At 41.9% G+C, this 20,066-nt stretch overlaps 1 protein-coding gene across 2 annotated transcripts in view; it reads left to right on the top strand.

The window, feature by feature from the left end:
• The first annotated feature begins 2,408 nt into the window (after nucleotides 1–2,408).
• The window catches only part of N4BP1 (NEDD4 binding protein 1), a 48,919-nt gene continuing 31,261 nt past the window's right edge, over nucleotides 2,409–20,066 (top strand). The window contains exon 1 of one of the 2 annotated variants that reach the window (XM_032424183.1): nucleotides 2,409–2,630. In XM_032424183.1, the coding sequence (XP_032280074.1) occupies nucleotides 2,433–2,630 (198 nt within the window). In that variant the 5' untranslated portion in view covers nucleotides 2,409–2,432. The remainder of the gene's footprint in view (nucleotides 2,631–20,066) is intronic. The other variant, XM_032424182.1, reaches the window with a different exon arrangement.

Raw genomic sequence — 20,066 nt, 5'->3', positions numbered from 1 at the left:
AGAAAAAAATAGGTAAAGGGTTTGAAATATAGACTCCATAAAGGTCTCATCCTTGGCATCAACTGTCCTGGGCTGGTGACACTAGCCAAGATAGGCAAGGCTGGTCAACTGAGGAAAGTTGTGGTTCAGAAATTGCAGGAATCAAGGGAGTTTCTTAAAAAGGGGATTTCTCTTTCTCCCTCTCTCCTAGTTCCCTACACTCAGGAAACCTTGAGAGTTCCCTAGAGGGAAATGCTGACCAGATATGAACTGACAAGTCTTTTAAATAGGGGAAAAACCCCAACAGCTGTATGTCTGGTGATATACGAATCTAGTGACTTATGAACACAGTATAATGGCCCAGCTTTCTTTTATGGGTGTGTGTGTATGCACTACTTTTGTTGGTATAGGGCGGGTTTTTGTTGGGGGACAGGAAGGAGCTGTTGTGTGTTTTTCAAGGCAGCCTCTCCTCACCCCTTACAATTAAGCAATTAAGAATCACTGGCCAGGAAGTCAACTGGGAGCAAACAGGAAAGCCTTGGGGAAAGCCTTGGCCAATCACTGAACAATAGCAATTCCTTTTAAGGTGAGTGCAGCAAGAAGACAGGAAATAACATGTGTTGACTCTAGCTCTGAGTGCAATCTATCAACAAGGCCATGCTCACCACCTGCCTTGTCTCAGCCAATCTCAGGTCACCTACCTGACAGTTGTGTAGACACCAAGGGAAAAGCCCAGGGGAACAGGAAGTTGTTGGTCTGTGAGCCTAATGGTTCTCTTCCCTGTGTTGAGTCATCTCTCATTGGGGCACCAGGGAACCACACCTGCCTAAATTTCTGAGGCAAATGGAAAACCCCAGCAGCCAGGATCCCTGAGAGGTTTTACCTTGGGTAATCCCTCTTACCAAGACCATTCACCTTTGGCATTTCCAACTGTAACATCTTTAGATCCCCTTCTTTCTCCTTAAGGGGAAATCTACACAGATGGAGGGGGCTCCCAGGGCCACAAGTTCAACATGGTTGTATAATCCATACAAAGTTTTTCCATGAAAATAGAACCTTAAATGCATTGCTAATTTAGCAATAGTAGTAGCTAATACTTAGTGATCATTTACTGTGTCCAGGTACTGCAGTAATTTTCACAACAGCAGGTACTATTGTTGCCCACATTTCACAGATGAGGAATTAAGACATAGAGAAGCTAAGTAATATTCCCACGATCCTTATCTATCTATCTACTATATCCACGACATTTAGCCCAGAGAAAGGAAACCAACATTTATCTCCCACAATCTCTTGTTATGGACTCACAGAATGGAAGATCTGGAAAAGCCTTTAAAGATAACTGAGTAAACCCATGATTTTATAGATGAGAAAACAGAGCTGGAGAGGGGTTAGGGTGTATTTATTCAAGTCCCACAATAAAACGGATGCACCCCTAATCCCCCACTTTTTGTACCTCTATTATAACATATCCCGCTTCTTCCCTCCCAGAAGAAATCACTCTTCTGAATTTTTAAATCATTTCTTTGCTCTTCAATTCTCTATATTTATTATTCCCATTTTCTTCTCTTCTTGTTACCATTTTTACCAAAAGAGCAATAGGAAAGAAAAGAGGGAAGGGAATGGAAAGGAAGAAGATGGGTAGGTAGAGAGAGAGAAAGAAGAGAGGGTGAGAGGGAAGGAGGGAGGGAGGAATGAAGGAAATCTGCCTAGCAATTACTGAGAAGCTGGAAGGGAGGAAGAGAGGGTGGAAGGGAGGGAGGGAGGGAGGGAGGAAGGAAAGGAGGGAGGAAGGTGGGAAGGAAAGGAGGGAGGAAGGGTGGGAAGGGAGAGAGGAAGGGAGGGAGGGAGACCATCTACCTATCAGTTACTCAGAAGCTAGAAAACTTCAATTGCTAGAGCCCTAGTTTGGGCTTCAAGATGTCTCAAGACAAGCCAAATCCCTTGTGACACTGGGTCAGTCCTGTCAACTGATTCAGAGCCTCAATTTCCCCATCTGTAAAACCAGGGATTCACCATCCATCAGGTCACCAAAAAGCGTTCTGCCCTCACCAAAGAAGGCCAACCGGGCCCCTCTCCGTAGCCGTCGCCTTGCCCTCAACAAACATGGCCACTGCACGTGACGTCGAGTTCCGTCGCCTCCGCCCTCCCTCCTTCCCTGGGGGGCGGCGAGCATCAATGACGGCGGCAGGCTGGGCGCATGCGCGGCGGCGGGGCCCTGCCCGCGGCGGCGGCGGCGAAGGGGCGGAGGGGTTCTCTTCCCGCAGTTGCCAAGCTGCGGCGGCCGTGCAGGGATGGTGTAGCTGGGCCTGCGGGCAGGCGGCGGGGCGCGGGCGGGGGCGAGGCGGCCGCGACGGCCGACGCCGCCTGACGGGCTCGGGTATAGCGGCAGCACGCTGAGGGGGCGTCGCCGCCGCCGGCCCCCGGCGCCGCCGCCGGAGGCCGCGCCCGCCATGGCGGCCCGGGCGGTGCTGGACGAGTTCACGGCGCCCGCGGAGAAGGCGGCGCTGCTGGAGCGGAGCCGCGGCCGCATCGAGGGCCTGTTCGGTGTGAGCCTGGCGGTGCTCGGCGCGCTCGGGGCTGAAGAACCGCTGCCCGCGCGCATCTGGCTGCAGCTCCGCGGGGCGCAGGAGGCGGTGCACAGCGCCAAGGTGAGTCCCGCCGCCGCCCCCGCGCGCCCGCCTTCCGCGGCCCGGCCCCCGCGGCCTCGGCTCAGCCGGGCTGCCTGGCCGCCCCCACCCCTTTCCTCCCTGCCCTTCGTACGGGGACGCAGCGAAGCGCGGTGGGTAAGAGCGCAGTCTCCAGAGCCCACGAACCTGCGTTCTCAGCTTTTCGAGCCATGTGACCTTGGGCTAGCGGTTCAGTCCTGGGGCGCCTCAGTTTCCCCATTTGTAAAGTGGCGCTGACGAAAGGATCTTCCTCGGAGGGCTGTCGCGAGGATTGGAGTAGGTGCTGTTGTAAAGCGCAGAGCTCAGTGGCTGGCGTGGAGTGAGCACGCTGCGAATGTTGCCTGTTGTCTTCCCTCCCGGCCCTGGGATGGTGCGCAGGGCCTGGTATCAGGGCCCACAGCCTCCTTGTCCACCACATCAGCCACCTTTCTCTTCCCAGGCCTCCAGTACAGTGGTTCTGAACCTTTTTGGGATTTCAGTCCCTTTTGAGAATCTGACAAAACCATTCTAGTAGTAAAATACACAGAATATCAAGAAGAGTGGGGATGTTTAATAATAGTGTTAAAAAGAGCATTATTTCTTGTATTGATGTTATGTTCAACTAACATTTATTTAATGGTTATAGCACATCAGACGTTATGCTGAACACTTAAGGATTATCTAATGCAGCTCTTAAAAAATCCAGTGAGGTAGATTTTATTATCTTCCTTTCTCTAAATTAACAGCTGGGGAAACTGAAACTCTGCAAGTGGTGACTCACCTTCTCTCAAAATCAGCATTTCAGGCTTATACCTACGCAACACCTTCAACTATTCCCCTTCCTTCCCAAGCCAAGAAACTAACAAAGCACATCCCCCGCTTTCCCAGGTGGCCAAGTTTCTCCAGGTTTTCCCGTCTAGTACGTGGGGGAACCAGGATTCAGATTTAGGGCCCTTGTTCTTGATACCTGTCTCCCAAATGATGAGCCCTCTGGCTGGGAAGAAAATGCTCCTTTTTTGGCATCCCACTTGAGAAATTTCACAGTGTACTTGGAGAATTAGATATGCTGTAATTCCTGACTCCCTTAGATAAAAAAGCCTGGGTGCTTTTTGTTTTAATATCTTCAGAAGAGATAGGACACTTAACTGTGATTCTTCTCCACAGCATAACTTAAAACATTGAAGATGTTGAATCAGGTTTGTTTTCCTGTGCTTAATCTTTCCCCTAACTTTTAATTTTCCCCCTAACTTTTAAATTTCTAAGTGTTTTTTTTATTTTATTTTTTAAGGTAGGCTCCATGCCCAAAGTGGGTCTTGAACTCAAGACCCTGAGATCAAGAGCCACACATTCTATGGACTGAGCCAGCCAGGCAACCCCTAACTTTTAATTTTTAGCTTCTTGGGCCCCTCATTCTTTTCTCCCTAGCTACCGAATTTCTTCCCACTCCCCAGAGCTAAAAGGTTTGACATGACTAAGTCCTGTTAATGCTTCTGAAAATCTCTTAGGTGCACTCATTCCTCTCCTTTCCATTGCCTCTGCTGCAATTAAGACCTTTATTCTTGGTATGTGCCCCTCCCTTAGTTCATTGCCCTCACTCCCTAGTACAACTTGCATTTAACTGATCCTCCCGCAGAAAATCATTTTCCTGCCCTGGGACCTACGAGGACCTCCTGTTGCCTATCTCATTCACTCTAAACTCCTCCTCTGGAGATTTACAAAGCATTTACTAGTCCAGTCCCACCTTATTTTCCCAATTCTCTGTCATAGCAACTCTCAAGCTTAAACCTCTCCTGTTGTCTGACTAGTCTCACTGCTTTTACTTGTGCTTCACCTGCTCCTAGTTCAGCTTTACTCAAGACTCATCCCAAGTGTGGAAAGTGCTTCTTTTGCTCTACAGAAAAACCTGGCGTATTCTGCCAGACTGTCCCAACTCCTGTTCTCTTGCCTGTCCTGCCACGCAGTTTAGCATAAGCTATTTGGAAAAGGTGTGTCTTAATATCTTGGTAGTGTCACTTGCCCATATATCTTTGTGATGTGTGTTACTCATAATCCAATCCTCCCACTTGTAAGAAATCCTGTTTCTTTTTCCTTGAGACTCATGGGTAAGCATTGAATGCCATAGTTGTTCATTGGTTTTGGAGTTTGTTTTACATTGTTTTGAGGAAGAAAAAACCATTAACTTAAAAATTAAGAACAGGAAAGCAAACTTCAACATCTACAGTATTTTAAGTTAAGTTGTGGAGGAGGAGAAAGTTTGGGGGAAGGAAGATTTAGAGTAAATAAGAATTGTTTAAACTAGCTGGTAGGTAGAGTCCTGATTAAGATAAGATACAGGCAACTGTTTTGGGTCCCTTCGGATGGTTTACTTTGTTTTCCTGCTCTTTCACTGCATTTAGCTAATGCTAGAGTAGAGGAGAATGTGGAGATTTAGTTTGTTAGGGCTCCATTGGCTAGAGAGAATGGGGCCTACAGGTAAAAAGTGATAATGTCCTAGGTTTACAACAAAGACACGCTCTAGAAGAGTGGCCACTTTTGTCAAAGGGGAAATGTGTTGGGGGAGACAGCACTTGAGCCGGGCTTTGAAGAGCTAATAATATTCCCAGGTGGAGGTAGTTGTGGGCAAAGGCTTGAAGTCCAAAAACACACAGAATATCTTGGTAGGAAGTGTCAGAGCCTTGAGGGACCCAAATGCCAGGTTAAGCCATTGGGCCTTATTCAATAAGTAGTCAGTGAGGATTTTTGAGAAAAGAAGGACTTGTCTTCTCTTTAGTTGGAAGGCAGGAAGACCCAGCTGTGGAAAAGACATGTTCCAACCTGGACATGGGTAGGTGACAAAGTTTTCACTGGGATTTGGCAACTGAGTGGATGTAGGGATTGAGGGAGAGGTTTTAAACCTTGGTGTCAGGAAGGATGGTGGGTATGTTGTTTGACCTGTTGGTGGGGCCAGGTAGCCAACATTTAAAGAAAATTTATGTGTCAGGAAGTTCACTAATGGTTGCCTCTGGACCTCAGGTAATCCACAGCCTAGTAGGGGAGACAAACTTGGAAACAAATAGTACAGTATGATACATGTTAACAATTGATATATGTGCAAGGTGTTTACAGTAATACAGGAGAAAAAGGGTTGTTCTGCCTAACTGGGTGTTAAAGGATGAACAAGAGTTTTCCAGAGGGAAGAGCATGTGTAAAGTCACAGGGATATGAAATAGTGCTAGTTTATCGCTGATTTCTCAAATCTAGGAGTAGATTGGTGGAAAGGGGCCAAGTCGCAGGTACTTGGGGCCTGCAGAAGAACATGGATTTTACCAAGCAGGCAGGTAGTAGAGAGTCACGGAAGTGTTGTGAGAACAGGAGTGCTGCCATCAGATTTACATTTCTAAGAAATACCTCCATTGTCAGTGTTTATACGTCTAGGCTTGTTTTTCTCAGTGTGGTCCATTGCTGGTTTGTGTTGATGTAAGGGTAGAAATTGGGGGTGTTTAGTGACTTTTATGGCAATGTGACATTACCATGAGGGCTGGAGAGGCGATGTCTCAAAGAGCAGAAAACCAATAGAGAACTTTGTACGTGGGGGCCCAGCAGGAGGGGGTTGAAGTCAGGGGTGGCCGAAGTTGTGGAATCAAAGGAGGTTGAGGACTGAATTTCAGAGAGGAAGTGTAGGTACTGACTTGATGCTGCCTCATTCATAGAGAGATCAAAGATGCAGTGCCTGGGTGGGATCCTTGGAGTCAGACAGTGGTGGGGAGGGGTGAGGCTGAAAAGATCTCAGCCCTGGGAGCAAGAAGTTATAATTCTTCCTTTAGCTCTAGGAGCCACAAATTCCATGCTCCATGGGTCCATGTAGAGAGACTGCATATGGAAGCAGCTGGTTGGTAGGGAGGACCTGGTGAATAAGGTGCTCATGCTTTGTGGGAAAAGGTAACTGCCAATGCTTAGTATTAGCCAGTTGCATAGTAGGGGCCCAGTGATGTCTCATCTCATTATCTGAGAAAAGCCAGGGGTTTGGATTTCATAATGTTAAATCTATTTTGTTTTTTAAGAGGCAACTAATTTATGTTTTAAAAACCATGCATGCTGTGAATGATATCTCAATAAAATTTGCATTAATGTATTCTTTTAAAAGTGTGTATGCTAAAAGCAAAAAGCAACCATGCATGCTAAACCAACCATGTCAGAGGACCAGGTTCAGCTTTTTAGGACCTCTTCTTTAGATACAGGAGACAGGATGAGTGATGATATGCTACCCCCTCTCCCATTTGGTGAAGAGGGCAGTTGAACACCTTCATGGCCTGTAGTACTGTCTCAATAAAGTAAGATACCAGTTCACGCCTAGAGAGGGAGGGTGGGAGCTTGAAGATGGTGGAGTGTTAGGGTGGATGCAGTGGAACTTGGAAGTGCATTGGAAGAGAACAAAAAGGGATTGGAACTGAAGTAAGGACCAGGGAAAGTTAAATGGCTGAATTTATACTATCACTTGATCCAGAAGTTCTTCAGTAGGTGATGATTTCCCCCACTCTGGGTATTGTGAAGCCAACACACCAAGGACTAAAGGAATCCAAGGTGTAATTGAACAAGGCAGAATGGGGCCCAGGCAATGCTTCTGAGTGGTCAGCATTATTTGGGTTAGAACAATCCAAAAATACATAAGACTTAACCTTCTACTTTTAGTGAACTGACAGCCAGAGAGGTTCAGACTGGAGAGGAGAAGGCAGAAAGGGGCATAATGAACTGTGAGAACAAAGGAAGGAATAAGACCTTAGACCCTGTCCCCTCCTAGACTCATGGAATCATATAGATAGGGCAAGTTCAGTGAGTATTGGAGAATTGTGGAAGTTGTAGTTAGGGAGGAATTTCAGAGATTAGAATCTTGGATATGGAGAAATTCTGAGAACCAAGGAGTGGTGCCTCAGTGGTCTGGATATGAATGGAAGTATTCCCTTCAACTTAGAGAATTAAGAAGATAGAGGGGATGAAAGTGTGAGGCATCTGGAGATAATAACAGTGCTGAGGTCAACAAGGTCCATAGTAGTGAATTGGGTGCTAACGTTAGTTTAGTTGGTTGATCCCGGAGCCTGTCCTGGAGGGTAACAAAACAGGAGGGAGTAATGGGAAACAAATGGCATGGCTACTTGTACAGTTTTTCCATGAACCTTTAGGTTGCTAATCACAATTGCCTATCAGTTGGTGTTTTAGGCGTTACCTCGTAACAGTGAGTAGCCACCATGAGCCATAGCCGGAACCAGTATGGAGGACTTATAAGAATAATTTGGAGGACTGGGAAGCCTTGGTGGCTCAGTTGGTTAAGATTCTGCCTTCAGCTCAGGTCATGATTCCAGGGTCCTGGGATCAAGTCCCGCATTGGGCTCCCTGCTCAGTGGGGAGTCTGCTTTTCCCTCTCCCACTCCCCCTGCTTGTGCACTCTCTCGCTCTCTCTCTGACAAGTAAATAAATAAAATCTTTAAAAAAAAAAAGGATTTGGAGGACTGATAAATCTTAAACATTGAAATTATAGTACACCCAAGAAACTATGCTAAGGTAGACTAAACATCTGATCCATTTTAATTTGTAAGGAAGAGAAAAAGAGAGGGAGAAAGAAGGTTGAAGAGTTGGCAGTTGTCCTTAGGGTTTTTACTTACATGTTTGTAGTGTAAGAGAGGAGAAAGATAAGGATTAAAAAAAAAAAAAAAAATGGAATTCGAGTAGAAGTGGCCCATTACTGCATTGACTTCAGAGGGTTAAAATGGACACTGTATTGTTTCATTTCCTTTTCTGTTAGGAGAGCTTGGTACCTGGTTTCATGAATGAATTCTTGAACAGTAGATTTGTTCATGGAGGAAATAATTTGTAGATGTAATACTGGGTAGTGACATGGAGTTTTTGTTTTGATTTTACCAGAAAGGTGGTGGGTGGCCTCTTTCATTTCCTAGAATGATTTTTTTTTTTTAACTCACGATAGTTGTGAAAATCATCTTCTTAAGAAATGGTGGTTTGTTCAGTTTCTTTTTATGGTTAATATTTTGGGGTTATACCAGAATGTTGAAATAAGGGATACTCACACTGGTTATACTGGGGTCAAAGTGATTGCTCATGACCGTAGTTTCCTCTTCCCTGTTTACCAGCTAGTATTGTAGGGTTTTAATTAAATCAAGGACAACATCTTGTTCTGTGTTGGCTTTTTACTAAATTAATGTAACTGTATTAAGTTAGAAGTCTTGCATTTCAAAGCCAAAATTATGGGGGAGGGGAATACTTAGAGTAATTAATTAAAGAACTTTTTTTTTAATAAGTTATGTCAAATGGAAACAACATAGGAAACTTCTTTGTTTAAAGAAACAGAATTGTTATTTTAAGAGGTTCCCTTTGACTTGGAGAAGGTTTTTTGTTCAGTTTAGTGCTGAGAGAATTAGTAATTTACATTAGTTGATGAATAAAGAGCCACATAATAAATATTTTAGATTTTGTGGACTATACAGGGTGTCTGTCTCATACTCTGTTTTTGTTTTTGCTTTTTTACAACCTTTTTGAAGGTAAAAACAATTCTTATCCTGGGGGCTGTACAGAAATAGTCCAGAGATATCCAGTATGTAGCCACTACCACATGGCTATTTAAATTAGTCAGAGTTCAGTGAAATACTTACTTTCTCAGTTGCATGTCAGGTGCACCATGGCCACGTGTGACTAGTGTGTACCAGTGTGGGGCAGTGCAGTTAGAGAACGTTTGTGCTGTTTTGTCCAGAAGTTCTGTCAGACAGTGCACGCCTAGATAGGAGATAATCCTTGGTTGGGCCTCCTAGACAATTCTCTGGCATGATATTGAAAGGACATGCAGCCATTCTTTTACCTTACTTTCTGAGTTTCTGTAATTTTTGTTGTGTCTCCTGTAATCATAAATAACTTCCAAGGACGACTCTTGATCATAGAACACATGCATATAGACTAGCTTCATTGTATTTGGAATATGGCAGGAGATATTAGCAATTAGTAAACCTGGAGAATTATCCTCTGTGGAAATTTCATAGGGAACCTTCTGTTGCATTTTTAATAGCCAGGTGGTTTTCATTTTTAATTGCCTTTTATGGCTCTTTTATTCTAAAGCTAGGAAACAGACCTCCAAAAAAATCAAGAAAGTCATCTTTCCATATTTCACCTATAGTATCTATACATTTGCATGACGACTTCTCTTCTCAAGGTTCCCAAAATATGCTAACATTTCTGGCCTGTCAGGAAGTGACTTTATACTGTATGTAAGGCTGGGACCCTGTGTGCCACAGAGCGGGTACCAGAGCAGTTCCCTGAGCATTGGTTCCATACGTGAACTACAGTCCTTGTTTTGTAATAGTGATGCTGCCATATCTGATCCAGCGGGATTCGTAAATAGGCATTCTAGTTATGGCCTGGGTTGCACATTGAATTTGTCTAATTTTATCCTAGTTAAAGTGAGGACAGATTGTCACTGATCCCTATGCAAATAACCACATTGCCATGAAAAAGTAAAAGAAACCAGACTTCCTTTTTGATTTGAGACAACTTAATAGTGTTACACTACTTAAGAAATATGGAGTACCCGGAAATAAGTCACCTAGTTTTAGCATCCTTCTTGTTAGAAGGTAAAAGACAAATCTTTGTGACTGATTGCTGGGGACCTTTGGGAAACCCCAAGGATAATTTAGGAGTTAATGCTTTCAGAGCGGTATACTGCACAGCACTAATGTGGATGAACCTCAAAGATAAGCCGAGTGAAAGAAGACTTATATAAGAGTATATATTGTATGATTCTATATATGTGAAATACTAGATAGGGCAAAAAATTGTGTAATTATGGTGAAAAAATCAGAATAATTAGAGCAGAACAACTGGAAAAGGACATTAAACATAGACTGAGTATTAGCAATACTAGGGAATCACTGTTCATTTTGTTGGGTGCCGTAATGACATTGTGGTTTTATTAGAAAGCCTGTATGTGTATGTGTTTAAATTGCACTTGGTGTCTGACTCATTTGGAAATTAATGATGTATCTAAAGAGGACCTTCGTTAACCATTTACTGTTAGTCCAATCAAGGTTTTAAAGTTAACAAGGATATTGAAAATTATGCTTATGCTGACAGCTGAATAGCATATAATTTCTTATATTATGAAAGTTGTCAGTGTTATAATTCAATTTAGTTGAACATATAAGCTTGTATTTTTCCTAATTATAAATGTGAGTAATCATGAGTAATATTAGCTTATCTGACCGGCAAGCCAGCAAAGTTTAGAAAGTTCAGATGTGTCTTCTTCATTTAAAAAAAAAATCTTATTTTTCAAAAAATATATGCGTGCATTGTATTCTACACTGATGAAATCAGGTTTTTAAATTAGCATTAAAATTATGAAATCCAACTGACCTAAGGATTATTTTCATTACATGAATTAGGATTCTTAAATAAAAATTCTTTTGAAGTGTCAGTTTCTGTGAATTTGTGAGATTTTTTTCTTTTGGTCCTTAAAAGGCTAACATAAGTATTAGATGTTTAGTTTATTTTCTAGGAATTCTAGGTACATAGATTTATGTAAAAGCTTGTTATTCTCTATAAACCAATTAGAACAGCGGTTCTTTAAGAAACTTTCTAATTTATTAATACCCCTGGAGGTAGGAATATATTTCATACTCACACCATGAGAAATAAATTTTTTTTTTTTAAGATTTTATTTATTTATTTGACAGAGAGAGACATAGAGAGCACAAGCAGGGGGATGGGAGAGGGAGAAGCAGGCTTCCCGCTGAGCAGGGAGCCCAATGCAGGGCTCGATCCCAGGACCCTGGGATCATGACCTGAGCCAAAGGCAGACGCTTAACGACTGAGCCACCCAGGCGCCCCACACCATGAGAAATAAAGGCTTTTCCTCATTTTATGGATAAAAACATGCAGAGAGCTTTGAGTTCTGGTTCCACAGTCTTAGCCATACGTCAGAAGTAATCCAAAAACACAAAACTGGTCCAGATTTCAAAAAAGCTGTTCTTTCAGTGGTTCTGAGACATGTTCTTACACAAACAGAAAAGACGAAAACCAGATTTTCTTGTAGTCTGTCATCCAGTAGAAAATAGATTCATCCTCCACTGACAGATCCCTTGGTCAGACTGTAAAATCAGATTACTGTAGTCTAGGTTCATGTGTACCAAGGGTGTAGTTGAGGCTGACCTGGTAGTATGTAACCAATGGTGCAGCTGCAGAAAGGGACATGTGGCCAAGAACTCTAAAGTGAAAACAAAATCAAAAGAAAAAAAAAACAAGGAAATAGCATCAGTAAAATTCTCTTCCTGCTTGGGATTCACTCTGGGACCCAAAATGAGACATGGTTGGGCTTACCCAACCCATGCAGTCCTCTTTGTGGGCCACTCAGTTTAATAGCTCCAAGCAGGTGAGTCCACTTGGACATCTCCATGAGTCCTATAAACTGCCAAAGTGTAAGTTAAAAAAAAAAAACCAAAAAACTGTAAACGTGACTTTCAGACAGGTAACTCGTGAATGAGGGAACCAGCAGTAATGTAAACTGGTTCAGAGAGCATTTGAGGATCTGAGTATTTACACTAAAAGAATGGTGGAGTAAAATTGCTTGATGAGATACAGATTGCTTTATATCTCTCAGAGCAGTAAAAAATGGAGATACTGGCATCTCTGCTGGACAAAAAAATCTACATTTTAATATGTAGCATCCCGGTTTAGGCCCAAATGAGTAATGAATGGTGTGTCAGACAAAGGTAAATTTCCCAGGGAATTAAGTACTCTGTGGGTGGGCCAAAGAGAGTGCTCCATTATGATCGAAAGGCTATCCTTTTGCCTTATTTTGGAGTATTTAAAGCTTTCTTAATGTTATACAAACAGTTAAAATGGGACCCCTCCCCCCACCTCATTTTGGTCATCTTGGCCATTTTCTCTTTTACAGTATTACCCACATCATTGATACTAGGCTGGATGTCGGCCTGTGTTCTCAAACTTACTGATTCCTTTTTTTTTTTTTTTATTAAGATTTTATTTATTTATTTGACAGAAACAGAGTTAGCGAGAGCAGGAACACAAGCAGTGGGAGTGGGAGAGGGAGAGCAGGCTTCCCGCCGAGCAGGGAGCCCGATGTGGGGCTTGATCCCAGGACCTTGGGATCATGACCTGAGCAGAAGGCAGAAGCTTAACAGCTGAGCCACCCAGGCGCCCCTCAAAGTTACTAATTTCTTTTTGAATGCATATTTGTTCAACATTCATTGATTAGTTCAGGGTTTCTCAACAATGGCACTATTGACATTTTGGTTAGAGAGTATTTTGTTGTGGAGGTTGTATTGTGCTTTCTAGGATGTTTAGCAGCATCCCTGACCTCTACCCCTGAGATGCCAGGAGCACCCCATCAGGGTGACAATCAGAAATGTCTCCTGACACTGCCAGTGCCCCCAGGAAGAGCAAAATCATCCCTGGTTGAGAACCACTGTGTTAAATAACCAAGGCCAGGCCCCGCACTGTCTAGTCGAGTTGTGTAAATGCTGTAGTTCAAATAATGAGATAACCGTTGTGTGTAGAAAACATTAACATCTCCCTCACCCTGTTCTTGAAAGGTGTTTTTGGATGAATATAAGGAAGGAAAGGTTAAAGTAGGCTGCAGAAATAAGAAAATGGACTAAAATCCAAACCACAGAGGACTTTGAATATGGTTCTGAGGATCTTGAACATTAATGCTGTGTAGTGAGGACCTTTAGAAAGTTTTTGAGTAAGGAAGTGAAACAGGTGTGCTTTCACATGTCACCAATACTGTTACTAGGGGGTGGAGTGTGACAAGACTCGCAACAGAAAGAAGGGTTTAGAGTTGCTGCAGTAATACTCACGTGAGACAAGATTTGTGAAAAATTGCATGTGATGAGAAGGAAAGAAAGCTTTGAATCCAGGCAACTATGTTTCATTTTCAAGGGAACTTGGACCAAAGACAAGTGGAAGGCTCACTGCATCAGCTGTGAGCTCTGATGCAGATCATTAAATTTGAGGCACTTGTGGGACAGTCCAGTAGAAGTGCCCAGGGGATGGATAGTTTGCAGCCTGTTGGTTTTAAGGGCTAGAGATGGAGATTTGGAGTTGGCATCATAGAAGTAAAAGTTACGGTTGGAACCTGAAGAGTCTGTGAGAATATAATTGAGGGAGAAGACCAGGAAGGAACCTTGGGGAAGGCATACGTTTAAGGTGCAGTAGGAAGTGGCAGCAGAGGATTTTGGGAAGTAGTCAGAAAGATAGGAAGTAGACAGCTAGTGGTATTTCCGAAGCATGGAGAGGAAATAACTTGTCAAGGAGAAGTTGGGCAACCATATCGTGCTACAGAGAGCCGGAGTAGGGGAGTACGGAGAAGGGGCCTTTGCATTTGACAGTAGTTGTCATGGTTGGCTTCAAGAAAGTGGTTTCAGTTTGAATGGGGGCAGAATCCAGATTTCAAGGGGTTGGCAGTGAAATGGAGTTTAGGCTACTTTTTCAAAAAGTGTGGAAATGAAGACAGAGATGGAGCAGTCCCATGCTTAGGCAGTAGGGCTGAAGGAAGTGTTCTGTAGGATCAGGGAAACCCACACAGATTTGTAGGTGGGCAGGGGTGAGTAAAAAGGGAGTGTGAATCAAGACCTGGGAAAGGGGCATGGCTTTGAAACGGAAGGAGAGAACAAATTAATGAAAGGTAGAATTTTTTAGATGAAAAAGGAGAGGCAGTTGAAGAGGTTCACAAATGTTGGCCTTTGGACTGTGATAAAATAATTTATTTTACTAAGAGTGAGAAGAGTAACAAATGAAGTTTGGGACCTGAACATAATTTGGGAAGAGTGAAGAATAAACTGTTCAGGAGAGCTGAAAGCTGTAGAATTTCAGAGATTTACAGGAATGGGGATGAAGTCAAGGGTAAATACTGAGTGTGGCCCCTGGTCCTGTTTCAAGAAGGACACTCAGAGTGAGCATGAAGGAAGTTCTTCCCTGTGGAGCTGTTAAGGCACCCCTCCTGGCAAAGAACTTGGAGACATTTTAGAAATGAGATTGAAGAGAAAGATGGAACAGAAAGCAAATGTGGGAATTGCATTGGAAAAATGGCTAATATGGTTATTCATTTTATAGCAATATTATTAATATAGATAGCCAGCTAGATACCTAAAATGGATCTGTTACAAATTTGTAGATTAATGATGTTAAAACGCTTGTTTTTTTCTAAGGCTTATATGGTGCTTCGAACTTACACATATTCTTTGGGATTCATGTCAATGTCTAAAAATCGCATTACTCCTCCTACTTTCTTTTTCTCTTAGAGATAACATACAATACCATTTATGCAAGAGTCTCCTGAATACAAGAAATCTTTAGACTCCTGAAGTGTGCAGCCAGAGATGAGAACTACTATTCCAAAACATTTTAGGAGTCTCTCTAATGTATTAAGAGCTTCCTTGCCTGCATAGTTTCTTTTTCCTCGATGATTTGTGGCCCACTTGAGTGTCTTCTGTTACGTTGTGCTAGGGCACAGTTACGCTCCTGGCGGCTGCCAAAATGTGTTAGATTTGCACTCATGCTACCTGATCTTGAGTTGCTGTGGCTTTAACCATCATGTCTTCCTTAAATTTGTTTTTGCACCTGTGCTGTCCGTTGTTATCTGCTGTTATGGGCTCTGTAAGTAGTACCCTCTGTTCCTTCTGTACTTTCAACCAGCTGCTTCAAACCATATGTGACCTGGGCCACAAGCTGACAAAGCCCCTCACGTGTGCGCCCATGATAAGAGATGGTAGATGGTGAACCGTGGTGCCGAGAAACCTTTGCCCGGGTCAAACCTGTAGACTCTTGAGTAGCCACTTTGATCTTTTCTGATTTTAGATAGGTTCTGAAGGGCACAGGTTGCCAGGACCTTCTGTCTGGATTTGTGAAATGTTAGAATAGAGTTGAGAAGAGCTGAGTTTGTAGAAGGTAGAATAATAGAAAGTCACTTTGCTATTGAAAGGGAAGTTATTATTGTATATACCAGATGCCTCCTCCCTCCTTTTTTTTTCCTTAAAAGCCTGAGTAGAGTAAACAGAATATGAATATTGCAGGATGGGGGAAACAGTTTTTGCCTAACATTCAAATGTTCAGATAACCAAATACAGCCAAATGCAAATGATGGATATTTGGGTCCACAGATGTTTATCAGTGCAACTGATGGCCAGACATCTAGAATGTAGTAATACTGTATACTTGTATACTTTACTGTTCACTTCTGAATTTGAATATAAAAATCCATTGTTGCTACTTAGTAATTCACAAGAGTAAATTATTAATGAAAAAATGGTAGTCTGAATCTCAAGGGATAATTACTCCTTTCTTTTGGGAGTATACACACAGTTTTGTGCATGTGAAGCTATAACAAGCTCTTAGCACAACTCTCCCTCAAAACTATGCATTTAATCTTGCAGTAATAGTTTTAGTTTCTTGGGGAATAATGTCAGATGACTCTGCTTATATTGGGCATTTCTCTGCCAGTCCTCCTGGTGCTTACACACTGAGAGCCACCAGAGCTCTCCTGAGGCCCTCTGTCATCTTTTCAGAGGATCTCACTTTTACTTAATTTTTTTTTTTCTCTGAAAGATAGTAATCTAAATAGTATCTGGATACATCCCCAAGAATATCTCTTGCTGTGAAATGATTGCATAAGCAATGAAAAGTAAATTGATTTTTTCTAAATCACACAACAGATTTACAATTTTAGAGTATGTATTTTCTGTAGGTTCAAATGTATAAAATTAAGTTGGTAAAAACATACAGACTTATAATTATCATTAAATGATAATATGGGAAATCTCTGTACCTTCTCAATTTTGCTGTGAACCTTTAACTGAAAAAGTCTATTTAAAAAAATCAAAATCAGGATTATCACTAATCTTTGCAGTTACCTGTCTTATCTCAGTATCCAGTTTAATTTTTACTTTTTTTGTTGTTGTTGTTGCATAGGATTGAGAACATCCTAAATCAATCAGTACAATCACGATTAATTAGTTATAGCTCTTCTTGAAGATTATACCAATCCAGAAAAATAACAGAAATAATGGAAAATGTTTGTTTCAGAGATGAATCACTCACAACATTTCAAAACAGCTAACATTTTTTATGTTAAATGTCAGATAAGAATCAAGCAAAACAAAATTAACACCAAAGCTATCACTAATATAGCATCACAACATGCTATGTATCCATTTTTAAAATTTAATTAAAATTAGGAAATAAGGAGTATACCAAAATAATATATGCACGTGGTTAAAACAAAAAAGTAGTACTGGGGGTTTTTATAAGAAACAATAACAGTCCCTTCTACTTCCTAAAGGCAACTACTTTTTACAGTTCTTAGCTGTTTGTTTTGATGGTTACCTAAAGAATTATAAATATACTGCTATTTCTTATAAATTTTAGGCATTATCCACTTTCTTTAAGATAGATGAGGTGGGGCACCTGGGTGGCTCAGTCGGTTAAGCATCCAGCTCTTGGTTTTGGCTCAGGTCATGATCTCGTGGTCCTGGATCGAGCCCCTCATCAAGCTTTGCGCTCAGTGTGGAGTCTGCTTCAGATTCTCTCTCCCTCACCCTCACGCTCACTCTCTCTCTCTTTATCTCAGATGAATAAATAAAATCTTCAAAAAAAAAAATCAGTGAGGCAAAAGCTACCCCCCATTTTCCCATTTGCTATGGTCTGAATATTTGTGTTCTGTCACAATTCATATGGTGAAATCCCAATGCGTGATATGATGGTATTAGGAGGAGGTGGGGCTTTGGGGAGCTGATTAGGTCAGGAGGAGCTCGAATGAAGTTAATACCCTTATAAAAGAGGCCCGGGAGAACTCCTTTGCTTCTTCCACCACGTGGAAATACAACAAGAAGTCTGTACCCTGAAAGAGAGCCCTTACCGGAGCACACTGGCCCTCTGATCTTAGGCTTCCAGCCATCAGAACTGTGAGAAATAAATTTCTGTTGTTTCTAAGACACCCAGTCTGGTATTTTGTTATAGCAGCCTAAATGGACTGAGACACCAGTATAGTTATTTTATTTTTAGTTAAAGCAAGAAGCAAGGTTTATGTAGTAATATGACTTATGTAAATATTACTGCAAAGCCCAGTACTGTATTACATTATGTTTTCCTTCTGATACAGCTTTAATTTTTACTGTAATTTATCTGCCGTCTTTTCATCTACTTGTGAAATATGATTTAAACACACCCTTAATATTGTACAAATACTCCTTTATATCAGCTACTCATTGAGCTTCCTTTTCTGGGAGAACGTCCCTTGAGCCTCCTTCCCTCCTCCACTCAGCTAGTTGCTCAGCTTGTTTGCCGCACAGCTATAGTTTTTGGACTTCTGTTTGCCAGTCTTGGATTGAATTTACTAATTACTTCATCTCCCTTATTTTTGGTGACCTTCATCATCAAATAGTTTTTCAAGAAAACAGTCTGTGGGAGTAATTTTGTTGGCTTTTAGCATGTCTAGAAATGTCTTTAATGTGGATGGTATAGAATTATGGATTGAAAATCACTTTCCCTTAGAATTTTGAATGCATTGCTGTCCTTTTTCTCCCCCATTCGTCCAGATCTGCTGTTGAGAATTTCTGATATTCCGATTGTCATTCTTTTATATGTGCCCTGTTCCCATCCTGTCCGCAGGATTTTTTTTCTTGTGGGCCTTTAAAAAGTGATCATGCTTGGATATTCTAGGGACCCTAAGATAGTACCTGTGTGCTTTAGTTCCCAAACAGGATTTGATGTAATTTTTTCACTGATCATACATGGGTCTTGTGTATTTTAGTTCCAGGAAATTATTTGTTTTACTTCTTTATTAATTGCCATTCTGTTTTTGTTTTGGTTTTCGGTTTTGGTTTTGGTTTTTTTTGGAATGTCAGTTATTTGGATTTTGGATATTGTGTATGGACCCTTAAAGTTTCTTTTCCCTCCTGTTTTTCACTTTGTTTTTTGTGGTACTTTTGGAGAGATTTCTTTCACTATGTCTTTGAAATTCTTCTGTTGACTTTTATTTTGATCATCATATCCTTAATTTACTAGTACTCTTATTTTGATTATTTGTCTTTCTTTAGCATCTTGATTTCTGTTATATGAATTCATTATCATCGTATATCTTTTTGAAAGCACTAATTAAACTTTTGTTGAAGTTTTCTTTCCTACCCTGCATTCAGTACCCAGTTTTGCTCTATTTTATGTTCTATTCTATTGGTTTCTGTCTTTCATATTTGAGATCTTATTCTGACATGGGTCCTTTTTTGTATTTCATATGGAATCTGAAAAACTAGTTGGAAGCCTTGTGTCTGGGTAGGATCTGTTGCTAGGTGGGCTTTACAACTTGGATCAATTTGAGAGTTAGCCCTTGTTTGAGAGGATACTTGTTTTAGAAGCCTTTTATCTGGAGAAGAAACCTCTTCTCTCCAGGTTGGCTAATAATTGCTGGCATTCCACTTTTTCTCATCCAGTGGCTGCACAGTAGTCTCAACAGTATTTGACTCATGTGAATTCAGCCATGCACTTACTTATGCTAAACAGGCAGCATTACTTAAATATTAACAGGTAGCCAGGAGATTCTAGTTCTGAGGAAGATAGAACAAGCATACTCTACCCTGTCACTTCTGTTGAATATAGTTAGAAAACCTGGATAGAATGCATGGAGCAACTAATATGAGGGCTCTGAAAAGTAAACAGTAGGCAGACTGGGTTAGAAAACCAGAATTCAGAGCACCACCAAACCAGTGGTGAGTTTGCCATTTTTTCTTCTCTTTTGTCCCCCAGCCTGAATTCAGCACAGCTCAACCTGGAAGTGAAATGAGCACCAAGGCATAGAAAGAGCAGTAGGAGAAGCCCTCTAGTTTGGGCTCCAGGGTCAGAAAAGGGAGCACCTAATAGAAGGCAAAGGCCATTTTCTTCATTCCAATGCATACCAGCTTCCAGACAATCTTGTGACCGTGGCAGGGGGAGGTTGCAGGAACCAAAGTTCTGAGGGAGGAGAACCTTCCTCCAGTTGGTGGAGTTGTGGTCTCAAGAGGATGGGGCCAGCCTCATTACTTTCTGTGTGTGTGTCCTCTGGGATGACCCAGGCACAGCTGCAGAATGCAAGGCAAAGTGGGGTAACCAAAGCCCCAGCTTTCTAACTGGAGGACTGAAAAAAAGACCCTCAGGGAACCAGAAAGCACTAAAAATGTGGCAGAGAGGGAGGAGCTCAGAAAAGTGACTCCATAAAGTTTGTTGATGATCTCCTGGGTTTATCCCTAAACTACACATGTGTGGATCTACTTTTCATCAGGATAACAAAGACTTTTGAAAACTGAACTAACAGAAAAACTACCATCCAGGTCCCAGATTGGCCTCTGGTAGCACACATGCGGAACAGATACAGATAACATCGCAGAGACTTTAAAAACTGAATTGACACTAGAATCACAG

This window comes from Phoca vitulina, unplaced genomic scaffold, assembly GCF_004348235.1.
Source record: "Phoca vitulina isolate PV1807 unplaced genomic scaffold, GSC_HSeal_1.0 scaffold30, whole genome shotgun sequence".
In the NCBI taxonomy this organism is placed as follows: domain Eukaryota; kingdom Metazoa; phylum Chordata; class Mammalia; order Carnivora; family Phocidae; genus Phoca; species Phoca vitulina.
Note: the sequence above shows the minus strand (reverse complement) of the source record. Positions and strands in the feature narration are given on the sequence as shown.